Source organism: Falco punctatus, assembly GCF_963210335.1.
Source record: "Falco punctatus genome assembly, chromosome: 5".
NCBI classification, from domain to species: Eukaryota; Metazoa; Chordata; class Aves; order Falconiformes; family Falconidae; genus Falco; species Falco punctatus.
Window position 1 is genome coordinate 29240185 of NC_137584.1, and position 15584 is coordinate 29255768.

General features: G+C 45.5%; 1 protein-coding gene across 4 annotated transcripts in view; it reads left to right on the top strand.

Moving 5' to 3' along the window:
- Positions 1 to 13845, top strand: part of HPCAL1 (hippocalcin like 1) — a 66728-nt gene extending 52883 nt beyond the window's left edge. For all 4 annotated transcript variants that reach the window (XM_080387886.1, XM_080387885.1, XM_080387887.1 and 1 more), the window contains 3 exons: positions 7983 to 8385; positions 9559 to 9664; positions 12648 to 13845. In XM_080387886.1, the coding sequence (XP_080244012.1) occupies positions 8008 to 8385; positions 9559 to 9664; positions 12648 to 12745 (582 nt within the window). In that variant the 5' untranslated portion in view covers positions 7983 to 8007 and the 3' untranslated portion in view covers positions 12746 to 13845. The remainder of the gene's footprint in view (positions 1 to 7982; positions 8386 to 9558; positions 9665 to 12647) is intronic.
- The last annotated feature ends 1739 nt before the right edge of the window (positions 13846 to 15584 follow it).

Below are 15584 nucleotides of genomic sequence, written 5' to 3' on the forward strand. Positions count from 1 at the left end.
CTAACAGTCTTTCTCTTTTGGTTGATCCTCCCCCCCCTCCAGTGTTTCAGTATTTTTAATTAAACATCTAAATAAATGTTGGGTGAATTTTTCTTAAAGGTAGCTAGTTGACAGATCTCCAAACCCACATTTTTCAGCATCTTTTTACTAAGCATACCTCTGCTAAATAATGCTTAAAAAAAAAAAAAAAAAGTTTCTTCTCACTCTTTGGAAGCAAACCCAGCTCGATTCTCTTCCCTTCAAATTAGCTACCCTGAAATCCCCTTGATTCCTCCAGCCCCTGTATCCCAACACCATACCTGCATCTGGAAATGAAGGGCGTCAGATCTCTGATTTATTTTTTTTTTTCATTTAGGGGCATCGTTAGCAGTGAGGATGGTCTTGCAGAGGGCTGATTATCATCTGCCACTGACTTTTTAGGAAGTGTCATTATCCCCAAACTCTCTCTTCTCCACGTAAATGGCTCTGATGCTGCCAGGTTTGCTCAGGTGCCACTGGCTGGTTCTTGATCCTGCTGTATTTTGGCTAATTGTTCTGAATTTAATCCAGCTTCCTTTCTCCCAATGCTGTGATTATTCTTTAGAAAACTATTATGTGATTTGCCTTCATCAATTTAATCAATGGATGGTATGAAACTTTCGAAACCCAATGACAAAAGAGCCCCACCCTGCTAACTCTGGGGGTTTGATTACATTAAAAATATAATGCCCGGTGCTGATTTTTGTCACTTCCCTTTTTTCTAAAAGGTTGTGATGTTCTCTCTGATTTCCTCATTCCCATCAGGCATTTTCCCCTATCCTGCAGGCCTGTACTCACAGAGCTTTATTTAAAATTATGTATCACAACAGTGTATTCGGTGAACATGACTTGGGGTTTTCCTCATGCAACCCAGCCTTCTCAGAAAAAGACCTTGTGTGCTAAGACATTGTGCTGACATGTTTTCCTTGCTCTGTAATATTGTGTAAACAAACCTTTTTTTTTTTTTTTATTTTAAGCCTTGCCAACTTTGCACAGCATCTGAAGACAAAATAGGGCTGGCTGCTCCTCCCTTGGTTTCATTTTAGGGGGAAAAAAAAAAAAAAAGGAAGAGGCAAAGGGAGGCGACAAGGAAAATCCACTCATGATTTTCTTTTCCTGTCTGCAATCGCAAGCTGTGTTGCTGCTTGATCTGCTCCCACCCAAATTAATTCAATTTCCTAATTTACTCAAAGTATTTCTGTGCTTTTTTTTATTTGCATTGGGAATATTTGCCCTTTACAGTAATAAGCTCTCCTCCCTGAGCAGGGGAATATTACGGAGAGCTTCCCAAGAAACTGCCACTTTTCTGGTCCCACCACAGGTCTGATTTTTTTTCCTCGTTAGCAGCAATTTGTGAGTGTTTGGGGGTGTTTTGTGGTTCTTTGGTTTCTTTGCAATGAATTTGTAACCGTGCCCTCGATGGCAAACTCTCATCTCCTGGTGATGGGGGCCAGTGCTGGTGGGCGCAGTGGGTTCCAGCGTGCCCTGGCTTGTCGCAGTGCTTGCCGTGGCTGGGGAGCTGCTGCGCTGTCATCTGCAAATGCCTCTGCACCACATACCAATGAGATGAACAAAAAATGGTTCTTGGGTTAATGCATTGATGCTCAATGTCAGAGACTAATTGATTTTTCCCTCTAAATCGGGAATATAATTCTGAGTAAAGGGACTTCAATAGGCAAGAGCAATCCAGAGACCTGTAAGTGAATTTCTCAGGTTTCAGCCCTTGCACCTGACTCCATGAAATTAATGTGCCAGCCTGGAAATATTCCTCTCACATAGTTGTTTGCAGGATTGGAGTATTTTTAATTACAACTTGCTTTGGTGAGCTGGGGGGGGGGGGGGGGGGGATGGTTACTTATAATGGGTTTTCATCCCAGACGTGGAGTTGGGTTTTCGAGACCACAGAGTTCCTGGGTACATGTTCATGGGTAAAATTCCAAAGTAAGGTGGCTCAAGGTCCGTTACCGACCCACTGCGCATTTTGGAAGGATGTTCACTATATATACCTGTATTGTTACTGAGTTTTCTGGAGCTGAATGTGTGGGTGATACAGGGGGTGGTCCTTCCCCTTCACCTACTTTTTTTTAATAAGTTTCTGAAAAGCATTCAACTTGAAAATAAGTTGGAAGTAAGCAATGTTACTTATTCAAAGAAAAGCGTGATTAGTCATTGGAAGTGAAAACTTTTAAAAGCCCATTTATTTATTTAGTATGGTGGGTTCTTTGGTTGTCAGGTTTCATTTCTCTTTCTGTTTCCCCAAAGGCAGCAGGAGAAGGAGCTTCAGCTCCTTTTGGCTCTAGCCTTTTGCATCTCAAACCCCACAGCGTTTCTGCCGGGTTTCAGTTTTTTGCCGCATTATCCATTGAGATTTCTCTTTTGTCTCGCTACTTATTTTATTAGCTTTTCAGGAGGTGAAGATATTCCTTGTTGCATTTCAGACTTTATCAGAAGCTGCTGCTTGTGGCCCCGAGTTTATGGCTTGGGAAGACGGAGCAGGTGCTGCGGTTAGCTGGTACACGAGCATCGGGGCTGCTTTTGCCACAGGGCAGGAAAGAAATTCGCATGAGTTTACTAGGCAGGACCAGATATCTATAGCAACGTATTTGTATATCCTGTGCTTTCTCTCTTGCAACACTGGTTGCTTAGGATACTGGCATTAAAACATGTAACAAAATCTGCCCTTTAGTCCAGGGTTCGTTATCCATCCCAGGCCCATGTAATTGCACATTTCCCCTCCCAGTTCAGATCAGACCCGTTGACCAGCCCTGGGCAAAGCACGGTGTGGAAGATGTCATTATAATCCCATTTTGCAGCTTATTTGCTACATGATCTTTTCTTACCGCTAGACATTTGTTGCTAGTTGGGGTGCCCGAGAACCCAGCTCCCTCTTGTAGCTTGGCCCACAGGAACTGGAGTCTTCTTAAATACATCTGTGCATTGACTGAGTTGGTGAGCAATGGTGCTACCAGACCTCAGAACATTTCTCCTCGAGGGTGTGTTTCTGAAGTGTGGCAGCACAGATCTTTAGTGACTGAGGCTTTTATTTGGACTACCTGTGGGTTTTGTTTGTTTTTTAATACAAGTATCAAACTTTAAAAAATACAGCCTCAGAACAAGGCACCACAGTTGCTGAATTGCCCCAGAGGAGCAGGACCTCCTCATGGCTCTTGTCTTCACCTGACCATAGAAAAAAGGTTATTGAGGCTATTTCACAGAATGGCTGAGGTTGGTAGGGACCTTTAGAAATTGTCCAGTCCACGCTCCCTGCTCAAGCAGGCTCAGGTAGAGCAGATTGCTCAGGACCGTGTCCAGCTGGGTTTTCAGTATCTCCAAGGATGGAGGCTTCACAGTTTCTCTGGACAACCTATGCCGGTGTTTGACCACCATCACTTCCAAGCAAAGCCTTTCTTAACATGATGCTCGCAAGATCCCTGTGGGCTAAATCCTTTTGTCTGTTCTTCTGCAGCCCAAGGCAGAAGGCACCAGTGATGGATCTGACACTTGAGGTGTTTTAGTAAAATGATCTTCCACCCCTGCAGGAATGGTTCTTGCATTTCAGACCAACTTTGAGCAGTATTTGATGTCTGGCTTATGCTGTTCATTTGCTTGGGGCTCCTCAGCCCCAGAGGCACTGTGCCTCAGCTTCAGAACCGTAACAGATCTCAGACATGCTTGTTTAGTTTTATAAGTGATCACTGCAAGAGAAACGGTGCCAGATTTCCCCCTGCAAAGCAGATAGCTCAGATAATATAAAAGGTGTTTATTCTATTTCTCTGTGCACTTTCCCTGCTGGAGAGCACTTCTGTCCTGTAGACAGGCATTTCATCAATTTTCCTTTTTTTACTAACATTAAATCAGTATTCAACGGGGTTTGCACAGGGAAGTGCACCTCTAAGGAGTCATGCCTGCTTTTGCAGCCCTAGCTGATGCACTAAGAGTGTCCCATCAGGAGTTCAGTTCAAGGGATTTTTGCCTTCAGAAGGTTTGCAGTGAAAAAGCTGGGTTGGCCTCCAGCTCTCCAGGCTGCGTGCTCTGAGAATGCTTCTACCTGCAGTAACTGGTGGTTGACAAAGTGTTCATGTAGAAGTAGGACGCACTGAGCTTTGCTACAAGTATTTCAAATACTTCAGGGCGTGGATGCTGACAACCCTTCCATCTATTGGTAAAAACACAGAATTGCTACTTCAGCTGTTTAAGAGTCAGCTAGTGCTGCATAACTGGTGTGTACCTCGGCCTCAGTAAGAGACCTTTTTTTCTCATTGCTAGGCTTTTGCTACGAGATTATTGCTTACTTTTGTTGAGCCTAGAAGGACAGAGGATATATTCAAGTAGGAGTTCTCTGGCATCTTGGTTTCTAGCCTGGCTGAACATAGGCTTATTGCAGACAGGCAGCAGCACCACATAATTTTAACAAAAATTTTGGTGTGAAACTGGAACAAAAATGCATCTGCATTTCCCCCTGTTTGAGCCTTACATGACTGAGCATTGCTTTCATGAGCAGTGATACACTTGTGAAGTCTACTGGTCTGCGGTTATACTTCCAAGCTTTTCCTTGTCTGATCACCTCAAGGGCATTCCTGTGATGATTTTTGTTACTGCCATGATAGTGCCGGATGCTCTGAGGGCTTTTGCTCATCATGCTAAGCCGGGATAGACCTTGCTGCAATGTATGCAGCATCACTTCCCTGGATTTCACCCTGGCATGATGGGAAATGAGGGACAGGCAGGCTGTAATTGGAGTTAGGACTCCGTCGTGTTGGGTGCAAGAAAGTCTCTCCTTCCTTGCCTTCTACACCCACTGCAGCAGGAGATTTGGCTGGTACAGGCTCATTAAGAAATGTCCCACACCCCCTAATCACAGGACTGACCTGAGCATCCCAGACTCACTCCCTGTGATTTCCATTAGCAGCCATCCTCTGAGTGGTCTTGTGGCTAAATCAGCTGGTGAGCCTCTGGAAAGTGATTTGATGAAAGCATTTTATAGCAATCGAATGAAATGTCAGTTGGATGCCAGCAGCAGGGGTTGCTGTCGTGATTAATGAGGTATTTAGGCGTTTCACTTTGGAGGAGCTACCTGCAACACAATTCACATCGAAGCTGGGTTTTTTTAGATCGGCTTTAATAAATTAATGTTAATGTTGGATATTTAATTATTTCTAACAAATTAGTTACAGCAACTGCAGGGTTACATTTGGGTTGAACACATTATGAAGCCTTTCAGAAAGCTGATGTGCAAAAAAGGATGGTATTCAGAGCACTGCACATTACTTTTCTGGTATAAAACAATGTAAAAGAGGAAGAAAGGTTGAAATAACCTGTGATTTGTTGAATGCAAAGACGAGTTGAATATAAAGCTTTTGAAGCGGATATTAAATGAGCATCCATCCAAGAAACAGGATATATCTTACCACTAGTAGAAGTAGTGAAATCTAATAAATGAAATGAACACCTTACCTCTTTGTTGTCCGGGGCCCTCTATTTTGAAGGGAACAAGAACAATAAAGATATTACAGGAGCAGGGGAAAATGGCATTGAACCTTTTCAAACCTCTTTTGACTAGCAGTTGGAAGTTTTATGGTCCCTTAACCCTGTGCGTTAAAGGTTAAAGCTGAGGTTACTTCTGCTTAAAGTCCAGCTCCTGCATTGAACGGGCTCTGCCAGTCCTCCTGCCTTTCTCCCAGGGAAGTCCGAGACAGTGGCAGGTGCAGCAGGGACCGCTTTTGGATGGGGACGGTAGTTCTTACAAAGCGCTCAGGCATCATGAAGTGAAGGGGTTCATTGAAAGATGGAACCTGGAGGTACCTCCTTGCCCAAGGACAGAAACATAGTGTCGCAATTTCTGCTCTGAAAAAAAAAGGATCACTGTCCACACACTTTTTTGCTCCAAGCCACTGTTTTCTGGAAATCGACTGCAGCTAAGTAGAATATTGTGTTTTCTGCCCTTGGCACTGCAAGGATGAGTATCTGGAGCAGGGCAGATTCAGAGATGGATATGCAGCGGGAGCATCTGGGAGTTAGTGGTTTAACTGGAGGGCAGCCCAGTGCTCTCCTAGAGATGATGCTGGCAGGGACAGGGAGCGGTAGCATCCCTGCATGTTGGAAGCAAGCAGAGGTATGTCATGGGCCCGGAGAAAACTCTGCAATATAATGGGCAAAAATAAAGCTGCCAATAGTTCAGCTCCAAAGCTTTTCTAGAAAACAGAAGTGCTAATGACAACCCAGATTTCTGTTAAGCCCGATACATTGAACTAATGAGCAGCTGGCTGGTTTTTGTCTCTGAGCATTAAGCCACAGAGCAGGATGTGGATTTTTACATTGCTGAGGCTATGCAGAGACTAAGTAGAATACAAATAAAACAAGCTTAAATTCAGCTGTTGAAAATCTCTCTGCTGTAGAGCAACTTACTTTTTGCTGACCTTTAACATTTTTTTTTAAATAGGTTCTTATGCATGCCTGGGATTCTTACTGTCTGGGAAGTGCTTAGCCCGTGTTATATTTTGCCTGGTCTCTGCGCTCTTTGTTGCTTAGCTCTTGCCATTTACTGAGTGGCCACGTGGTGTAACCTGCCTACTGCACCAGCCGTGAGCAAGCCTAACCAGGGCATAACAGGCTGTGCAGAGAAATGTCATTTATGCTAGACCAGTTTTATGCAAACCAAAACCAGAGGGGTTTGGATGTGACTTTGGGCAAAGCTTGCGAATAAACTTGGATCCGGGGAAGGAGGCGCAGCTCAGCCTTTTTCTTGGCTGCTTGGGTTGGTACTGCTGGGAAGCCATCGAAGGCTGAAAGGGACAAAAGCCAAAAATATATTATGGTTTTGTTTGTTTTCTGTTGTTTCCTAAGTGCAAATAGACCACCTTTCATTTTCCTGAAGGAGCTTTCCTGTTGCTGGGTGGTCGCACCTGCATGGTCACCTGCACATTATGGGGCACTGTCAGTGGATGGGACAAACCCAGCCCCCTCCTGACATCCTGATAAAATCCTGAGGTTAAAATGCCTTTTTTCTCACATTGGGGAATATTGAACTTACTGAATAAGCTTAAATAGAAGTATAAACCCCAGTAAACCTGAAAGGAGTTGCTTTGCCGAACATTTTGCTGTAAAAAGCCCTTTTCCCTGCTTGTCTGGGAGGGCAGAGGATTGTGATCTGCTCGAAAGGATGAAGTACCTTGTGTTGGTGCTGCTGTTGCAGTGACCCGTCTGCTTGCGCTGCCCCCACGGTTGAGAAAAAGAGGGAGAAGTCTTTTGGGGTGATGCTGTTGAGCATGGGCTGTGCTGAGCTTACCCTTGCTGCAGCCTTCTGCGACCCCCATGGTGCTGCAAGCAGCACCGACCCAGCCCCACCGCGCTGGGGGGCTGCTGTGGGGCGAGAGGTGCAGGGAGGAAGGAGATGCTCCATAAGCCAAGGAGTTTCAGAGATCATCTGCATGATGCAAACACTGCTGGCACAGAGCCGCTTGCCCTTCCTGCTCCTTGTTCACCCTGGCTTACTTTCACTTTTGAACAGATGGATTTTACTTTTCATCGTTGCTGCTGTCCCTGGCTGCTCCTGCTCGATTGTCACAGCGGATCAGCCTGGTGGGGTGGGTCAGGAGCTGGAATCCAGACCTGGGCATCACAAACCATATGAAAGAGGAGCAGGACAGAGGAGAACTTAAATAACGAGGATTATTATTTCACAGATAATAAGGATTAATAATAAGGATTAGTATTTCCTGAACAGTCCCTCCTGAAGTACCTTCCCTTGTCCTTCTGCAGCGTACTAGAACTGAGAGGGCCTAAAGGAGAGGAAAAGAGGCCAAATGAAATGAATTTTCCTATTGCCTAGTTTCCTAGACTTACAGCATCCCTTTTTTCCTCTTTCCCCCTTGCCCTGGGCTGCATTTCCCACAGGGCTCTGCCTGTCCCAGCCCCTCTCCACGGCGTGGGGCCGGAGCTGAGGCGGATGCTGTCTCATTTTACAGCCACTGAACACAGATCCAGAAGAGGATGGGGAAGCAGAACAGCAAGCTGCGCCCCGAGGTGCTCCAGGACCTGCGCGAGAACACCGAGTTCACAGACCACGAGCTGCAGGAGTGGTACAAGGGCTTCCTAAAAGATTGCCCAACGGGCCATTTGACTGTAGAAGAGTTCAAAAAAATATACGCAAATTTTTTCCCCTACGGCGACGCGTCGAAGTTTGCAGAGCACGTCTTCCGCACCTTCGACACCAATGGCGACGGGACGATTGACTTTAGGGAATTCATCATCGCCCTGAGCGTCACCTCCCGGGGCAAGCTGGAACAGAAGCTGAAGTGGGCATTTAGTATGTATGACCTGGATGGCAACGGGTACATCAGCCGTGGGGAAATGCTAGAAATAGTGCAGGTGAGGCGCCGTCTCTATTTGATGTTTTATTCGTGCTGCTGTAACCTCTTCATCCTGAGACAGGTGGAACTGGAGATGAGGGATGTGCTGAGCTGGGTCACTGCTGCCCCAGGGAGGCTCCTGAGCCCACAGTTCCCAAAGGGACACTGGGGTCCATGGTGCGACCTGTGAGATGCAGATGAGAGACGGCCCTGAGATACAAACAGGGCGCTTGTGCAACTGGCCTGCAGCCAAAAATCTTGCAGCTCTCCCCAGGGATCGCTTAGCGGCATGTTGTTGGGATCAAAATAGACCCCAATGCAAATTTTACTGACCTGATTAATCTCAGAATGAATACTTTGAAACATCAAATCTGAGTCAACATGAGCTCTGGATGAAAGGCTGTAGCATGTCTTTGTTTCCGGAAGGCTGGAAACATGTAGCCCATGGGCTGTAGCAGGGGGGCGTGTAGGCAGTCCCCAGTGCCCCTGCCCCACGCGCCGGCTGGGGCTCGGCCTCGGCAGAGGGCTGCTTGCCACCCACGCTGGGGCTGAGATCTGTCTCCAGTGCGCTGCAAGGGGCTCTGGGAAGCACCTCATGCATTCAGCCGGTGCCAGCACCCTGGCCATCGGGCCTCATGGCTGAGCGGGGACCATTAGGAGGAGGGCTAGGACTGCAGACGTCCTGAAGAGGTCTCATCTAAGTCTGAAAACGCATTTCCTTACCCATCCACAAAGAAAAGCAACCCCTATTCCTATATATTACTCATATTCACCTGTAATCCATACAATGCCCCGCACGCACACACTTAACTGAGTGTATGTTGAGAGCCAGCCAAAGAGGTGATGGCTTAGCCCAGTCGCAGAAAAGAGAATTACACACCATTGCCTCCTGTATTTTAGCTCAGTCCTGCTCGTACATTAATCTAGACCCTGACTTTCAGTTAAACTGACCTAGCGGTGCGGGAGCTTCTTTTGAAGCTTGAATGAATACAGGAAAGAAAAATAAAAAGAGCTGCAGTCAGAAACTCCTATTTGTTTTGCTTTATAAAGTCCTGCAGCTGCCTGCCAGGGTCAGCTGCATTGTTTTTATTGCTACAGGCTGAAATTCTTTTTCTCAGGCTTGATGCTTTATTGTTTGGGTCGTGTTTTTCCTATATCTTTGTTTTTCTTTTTCTATTTTTTTAATACTCAGGCAATCTACAAAATGGTTTCATCAGTGATGAAGATGCCGGAAGATGAATCCACTCCCGAGAAGCGAACAGACAAGATCTTCAGACAGATGGACACAAACAACGATGGTAGGCTCCCACCAGCACCCCCTCATAGGCTCTAGAAGTAGAGGTTTTCTAGCCCAGCGCTGGTAGAAGCAGATGGTGGTATTTCAGGAGGAGGGGTAGAGGGCAGGGATGTCTCCACCAGCACCTCTGGTCTCTGCCTGGCCTCGGTGAGCATCTGCAGTCCATAACAAATAGGGTGAATAAGGGGGCAGCGGGTGAGAGACCTTTCCTGCTGTGGGGCTGGAAGGGGAGCAGTCCTTCCTCCGCATTTCATGAGTGAATCCCCTTCTGCAGAGGCTCCTTTGAAAATCCTGTGAGTCTTTGGGTTGTTTTCTTTGGGCATAGCATAAACTACGCACCGAGGTTTTGCTCCTGTTGCCCTTGATCAAGTTGCACTCCTGTGCTTGTCATCGATAATGTGGGTTGGGGATGCTGTTGGGTACCCAATTTGGGAAAAGCAAAAATTCCCCTGGGTCCATAATACTTCTTTTCTGTGCATGTCTATGGCATGTGTCCATATATGCATGGTCACATTTGAATCTGCAGTGTTTACTCTGTTGCAGTGTGTGTGGCAGGGGGATGTAACAGCTCCCGAGCTAATTATGGAGCCATTTGACAGATTACCTGACAGTGCACCCATCACAGCCTGTCCACCTGAGCTAGCTCATTTCCTTAGGCTTGAAAAACACAGGCAAAATGAAACAATTTCCTCTGCCCATCGGCCTGCTGACATGTTTCCTCTCATCCTACTTGAGATGGAGCTTTTCCTGGGAATTATCCTGGTAGCAGCTAAGGTAGCAGCTCCCCACATCAAAATCAGGAGCTGTATCCTACTGATGCGCTCAGCAGGAGCCAAGATTTCCTTCTAGTACTGACATATGGAGACGTGAAAAAACATGATCTTATGTATAGAAAGGTTTTTATTTAAAATAATTTTATGGCTGCATTTTGGCATCTGCAGATGCAGTCCCCAGGGCAAATTCCTGGCCTTGCTGAAGTCCTTGCATATTTTACCTTTAGCTTCATCAAAATTAGCACTTCATCCCCTGACTTCACACGTGGAGGGCCCTACAATAACATGATTAAAGTATTTTTTGTTATGCAGAGAAAGTAGCAGTGCATGCGGATGTGCAACAGAGTAGTGGTCAAAAAACCTGCTATATACATCCTCCATCTGATGCACTTTGTTGCTGAAATAACATCATCCTTTTTGCAGTAAAATACCAGCCCTGTAAGCCATGCAGTGCCAAGCAGTAAAGTCTGTGCATGGGGAAGCGCGTGTGCTTTTGGTGGCTGGAAATGTTTCTTCTTCCCTATCTGACTGTTGGACATTGCAAATAGATTTTGATTTGTACTTTGCTTTTAAATATTGCAAGGAAAGAAGAAAACTGATCAATGTTCTGATAGTTATAAGTACTCTTTTTCAGGCTGATAAAAACCTAAGAGAACGCTTGGTTTGGGAACATTGGCTTAAACCCCAGAAATTAAGACAGAAGTGTGCCACAGGTTGTTTAGCTTCTGTGATTTCTACAAGAGGAAGGTTTGCTTATTCCTCCCTGTTTGGCCTGATTCAGGTGCTGGCCACCGAGCTCAGTCCTTTCCCCATCCTTGTGGCAGGCTGGGAGCATCCTGGGGCTGGTGAAAACCAGCACAATGAGCTTGTGCCTCCCTGCCTTCGGGGGCACGTGGCCAAAAGTGGCAGCAGGCAGCTGCCAAGTGCAAGATATTCATGCGTGGGTCCTGCCTGTCTCGAGTGGAGCATGTGGGTTGGGTAAGGACGGCCCTGGGGCATTGTGTGCAGGTAGGGGTAGGTTGTGCTGGGAGCATGAGATAGTGGGACATCAGCAGACACAGTGTCAGGGACGCAGCAGATGCTTGTCTCCTCCGGTTCGTAGGGAAAAGTGTTTCATTTCTCATTAGTATTTCTATGGCTTATTTCTGCCATGGTTCAGAGTAGTGGAGCAGGAGAGTGTTGGTGATAGCAGGCAAGGCAGAGGTTGCTTACAGGCTCCCAATGACATTTGTGCAGGGGTCTGGTCTCGAGTTTGGGAAAAACCTGCCAGGAAGCTTGGTTGCCCCGGGATGAGGTGTGACAGACCAGATGGGATCTTTCCTCCTTGCCATACCGAGCCATGCTGTGCCATGGGACTGTTGGAGCCAGGGCGGTTGCTCCTCATGGTTGCTTTTCCAGAGATTGCCTTTTCAGACCCACGGACTGTTACAGGGTCCATCCAAGTCAGTGCCCCTGGCTTAAACCAAAGCTGTGTAAAGCAGAAACGCTCAGGAGCAATGCGTGGCCGTAGGTGGCTCCCCAAGGCTGGCTTTTCTTGCTGTCCTGTGAAACTGCTGCTGTTCCTGCACACCCAGCAGGGCACAGCAAGTGGCTTGTAGAGTCATAGAATCGTAGAATGGTTTGGGTTGGAAGGGACTTTTAAAAGTCATCTAGTCCACCCCCCTGCCGTGACACGTCTTCGTGGCACTGCCATGTCTTCAACTAGACCAGGTTGCTCAGAGCTTTGTCCAGCCTGGCCTTGTAGGTGCAGGAGAAGCCATCACTGCTCAGCCCTACATGTCACAACAAACAAGGGAGCAGAGTGGGGCAATTTGGGATATTTAGGTTTAAAGTGTCATTTTCAAAGTGTATACTCTTCAGGTACCACACCTCGTGTTCATGTGTCATGTAGTATGTATAGTCTGGTTCTGGGCAAAAAACTGCCAAATTACATTAGAACAGTTGGGTTTATATTTGGTACTGTCTTTTTAAATAAAAAAATAACAGTTATTATGCTAGATTGTTTTGCAGAAGAAAAATACATCTGGGCTTAAGGGCTTGAGTAGGATTTGGCTGCTGTGCATTGCACTAAATTCCCCTGAATGCCTTTGTGATAGATTAAATATACGTATGTTGCTTTGGGGAGGGAAGGATTTTTCAAGCTACAGCAATGGTGGCGGCAACAGCTGACATTTTAAAAATTACATCCCTTTTGGTCTTCTTCCCTTTCAGGTAAACTGTCGCTGGAAGAGTTCATCAAAGGTGCCAAGAGCGATCCCTCCATTGTGCGGTTGTTACAGTGCGACCCCAGTAGCGCGAGTCAGTTCTGATTAAAGTGGACAGTGTGCACAGAGTATCTCGGCTTGTGTCCTTCAAGCTTTGCTCGCAAACGGATGCCTTCTCAACCATCCCTCCACACTTTGCAGATAAGATCCCATTGCCAGGTTGTGTGCGCGTGTGTCCGAGCGATCCAGCCCTCGCTCCCTTCACTAACACCAGTGCAGCTCTCCTTCGGCAGCTCCATTTCTGCTTCCCCACAAATGTTATGATTCACTCTACACATTTTAAACATTAATCGAAAGGTATGTTTACATGCAGCTACAAAAGAGTTCAAATCTCTGGTAAGATACCACTTCACTTAGTCGGTAAGAAAGGTGATGTTCTAGTAGATCCCAAGAAGATACTAGGTAGGACTTTTACCCGACATAGCAGATGGTAGATAATTTATTTTGCTTCAGAAGTTACTGTGTAAAAAAAAAAAACAAACAAAACAAAGCAGACTGAATGGAGTAGGAAGTTTAAAAAAAAAAAAGGAAAAAAAAAAAAGCAGCTTTCCTGGGCATGGTTCCAATTTTCTTTTTGAGGAAAATTGCTTGCACTTATCTAATGGTCTTTACTTTCTTTTAATATATATATAAATTATATATATATGGTGAAGTAAAATTTTAAATATTTAGGTCATCTATTTAAGGCATAAAGTAGTATTCGAGCTTCGTTTCTTCTAGTTGTCTGTGATTTATTCAGATCTTGGAGATTGTTTTTTTTGTGATATTTATGCATTAGCAAATTGCTGTTCCAAAAGAATTGCATGACTAGCAGTTTGTGGATATTTCACTCTGTTTAATTCCTGAATGCAAATATTTGTTCATTTTTACTGTCGGTTGTTCCAACATTACTGTATTAACAAAAGACCTGAAAGGAGTTCATCCTCATTTTGTATTTCTCAGTGGAGTCCTACTTTTGGTGGTTGCTGCGTTAAATGGCTTTTGAGTGCCCCGAGGTGATGTGACTCGCACTGCTGTTCTTGACTTGGCTACACCTCCTCCCTTTTGCTGTCGATATGTTAATAGTCTTGTGCATTCCAGTGTTATTTAATATCTGCCTAATGCCAAGAAATATTAATTGAAATAAAAGACTACTTTTCTTGTCACTGCCTGTCTTGGTCATGCAACAAGTTCCTGGCATCGCGTATTTGGGGGAAGGATGAGGCGGGCGCCTGTGGGATCCTGCTCCGTACCAGCTGGATCCTGGGTGAAGGCAATTCTTTGGTGATGACTGCGGGAAGCTGACAGCTCAGTTTCTGCTGGATGTGGAGCAGCTCAAGGTGGTGGAGGAAGGCTGCCAGCTCCACTGGCCAGGCTGTTGTGACCACAGATTTACAGAATAAAAGTACCTTGCTCCTGTCAGGTACCAGGTATGTGCTGTTGGAATTAAAGTTTGACATTGGTAGCATGGAAAGCAGTTTTCCCCACGTTCTGCAGGTAGCTGCTTAAGCCTGTCCTCTCTGCAGAACAAAGTATCAACAAATGATTTGGCCTGAGGTTAATGTTAAGCATGTAATTAAAGGATTTTTGCTGCGTAGAATGTGCTAGTAGTGGTTAGCTGGTAATACTTTAATATTAAAAAAAAAATAAAGGGATGGTTGCAGTATCCAGATGGAAATGCATTGTTAGGTCAGACTTGGTCCACAATACAGGCTCATGTCAGTGCTGCCAAGCAGAAAAGCGTGTTCATTTCTTTCCTAGAAATTCAGATTTGAGCTATTAAACCAACAGTTCTTTCAACCACAACACCCTGCTGATGAGCGTAACCCTGAAAGCGAGGTTGATCAGAAGCCTGCCTGCTTTCCCTGGGTGAGCCCAGCAAAAAATGCAAACTATTGAAAAAAAATATATAATTCTGTGGTTGCTTATAGTCTGTCTCCACCTATTTGTGTCCATGCTGGCTGGCTGACTGCCAGAAAAGGTGGTGGTGTTAAAGATGCTGCAGATGTTCTTAGACTAATGATTCTTCTTGCACAGGCTGGGCAGCGGTTCTTCAGAAGCACAAGGTTGAGATGCGAATCAGCCACCGTGAGCTTTATCATCTCTCTGCACTCAGGAGAATGTGGAAAATCATCTCTGACCTTGCCACAGGATGGTGCCTCTGAAAGGGACTGCAGCATTTGAATCTAGTTTGTGCGATCTTAAAATGAGTCCGGCATATTTTTAGTCAAGCATTGCACAATGTCCTTTTCTTAAGTACCAAGGATGTAAAAACCATTTTGCTGTAGCATTCGTAAATGCAGCAGTTCCTCTGTCATTCATCTGCTCTTGCAAGTGGGACTTCTGTCACCTTTTCCACGTTTTCCTGACATTTCACCTCTTCTGGTTTCTACTTCTGTCTGTAGCGAACAGCAAATTTAAGTGCTGTTTAACAAAGCCCAAACTCTTCTCATTGGGAAAAAAAAAAAGAAAAAACACTCAAAAAACTCCTTATAAGAGTTCATTTTGACCTTGTTTTTGCAGAAACCAAATGGAAGAGTTAGAATTTTAGTGGTAAAAAATTTGCCATTTCTTTGACATTACAATTTTGCTCTGAAATGTGCCGAGGTACCCATGATGGAGTTTGCTCTCTGCCATGAGCTGGGCAGCCCCGTGCAGACACAGATTGTGTCCTGCTTCATCCAGCCCAATTTCTTCTGCTTTTCTCTTTGCGTCTTTAAGCTTCTGAGTCCCAGGTTTGATATTTTTTTTTTTTTGTCCCCCACTGCTTTCCCAGCTTTTAAGGAGTTTTTCAGGGCACAGTGAGTCAGCTCCATTTCAGACCAGGGCTGGCCGAGGGTATGCGAGCAAGGTGCTCCCAGCTTGCCTTTTGGAAAGCGAGGAAGATGTCCAAGAAATGTGATCA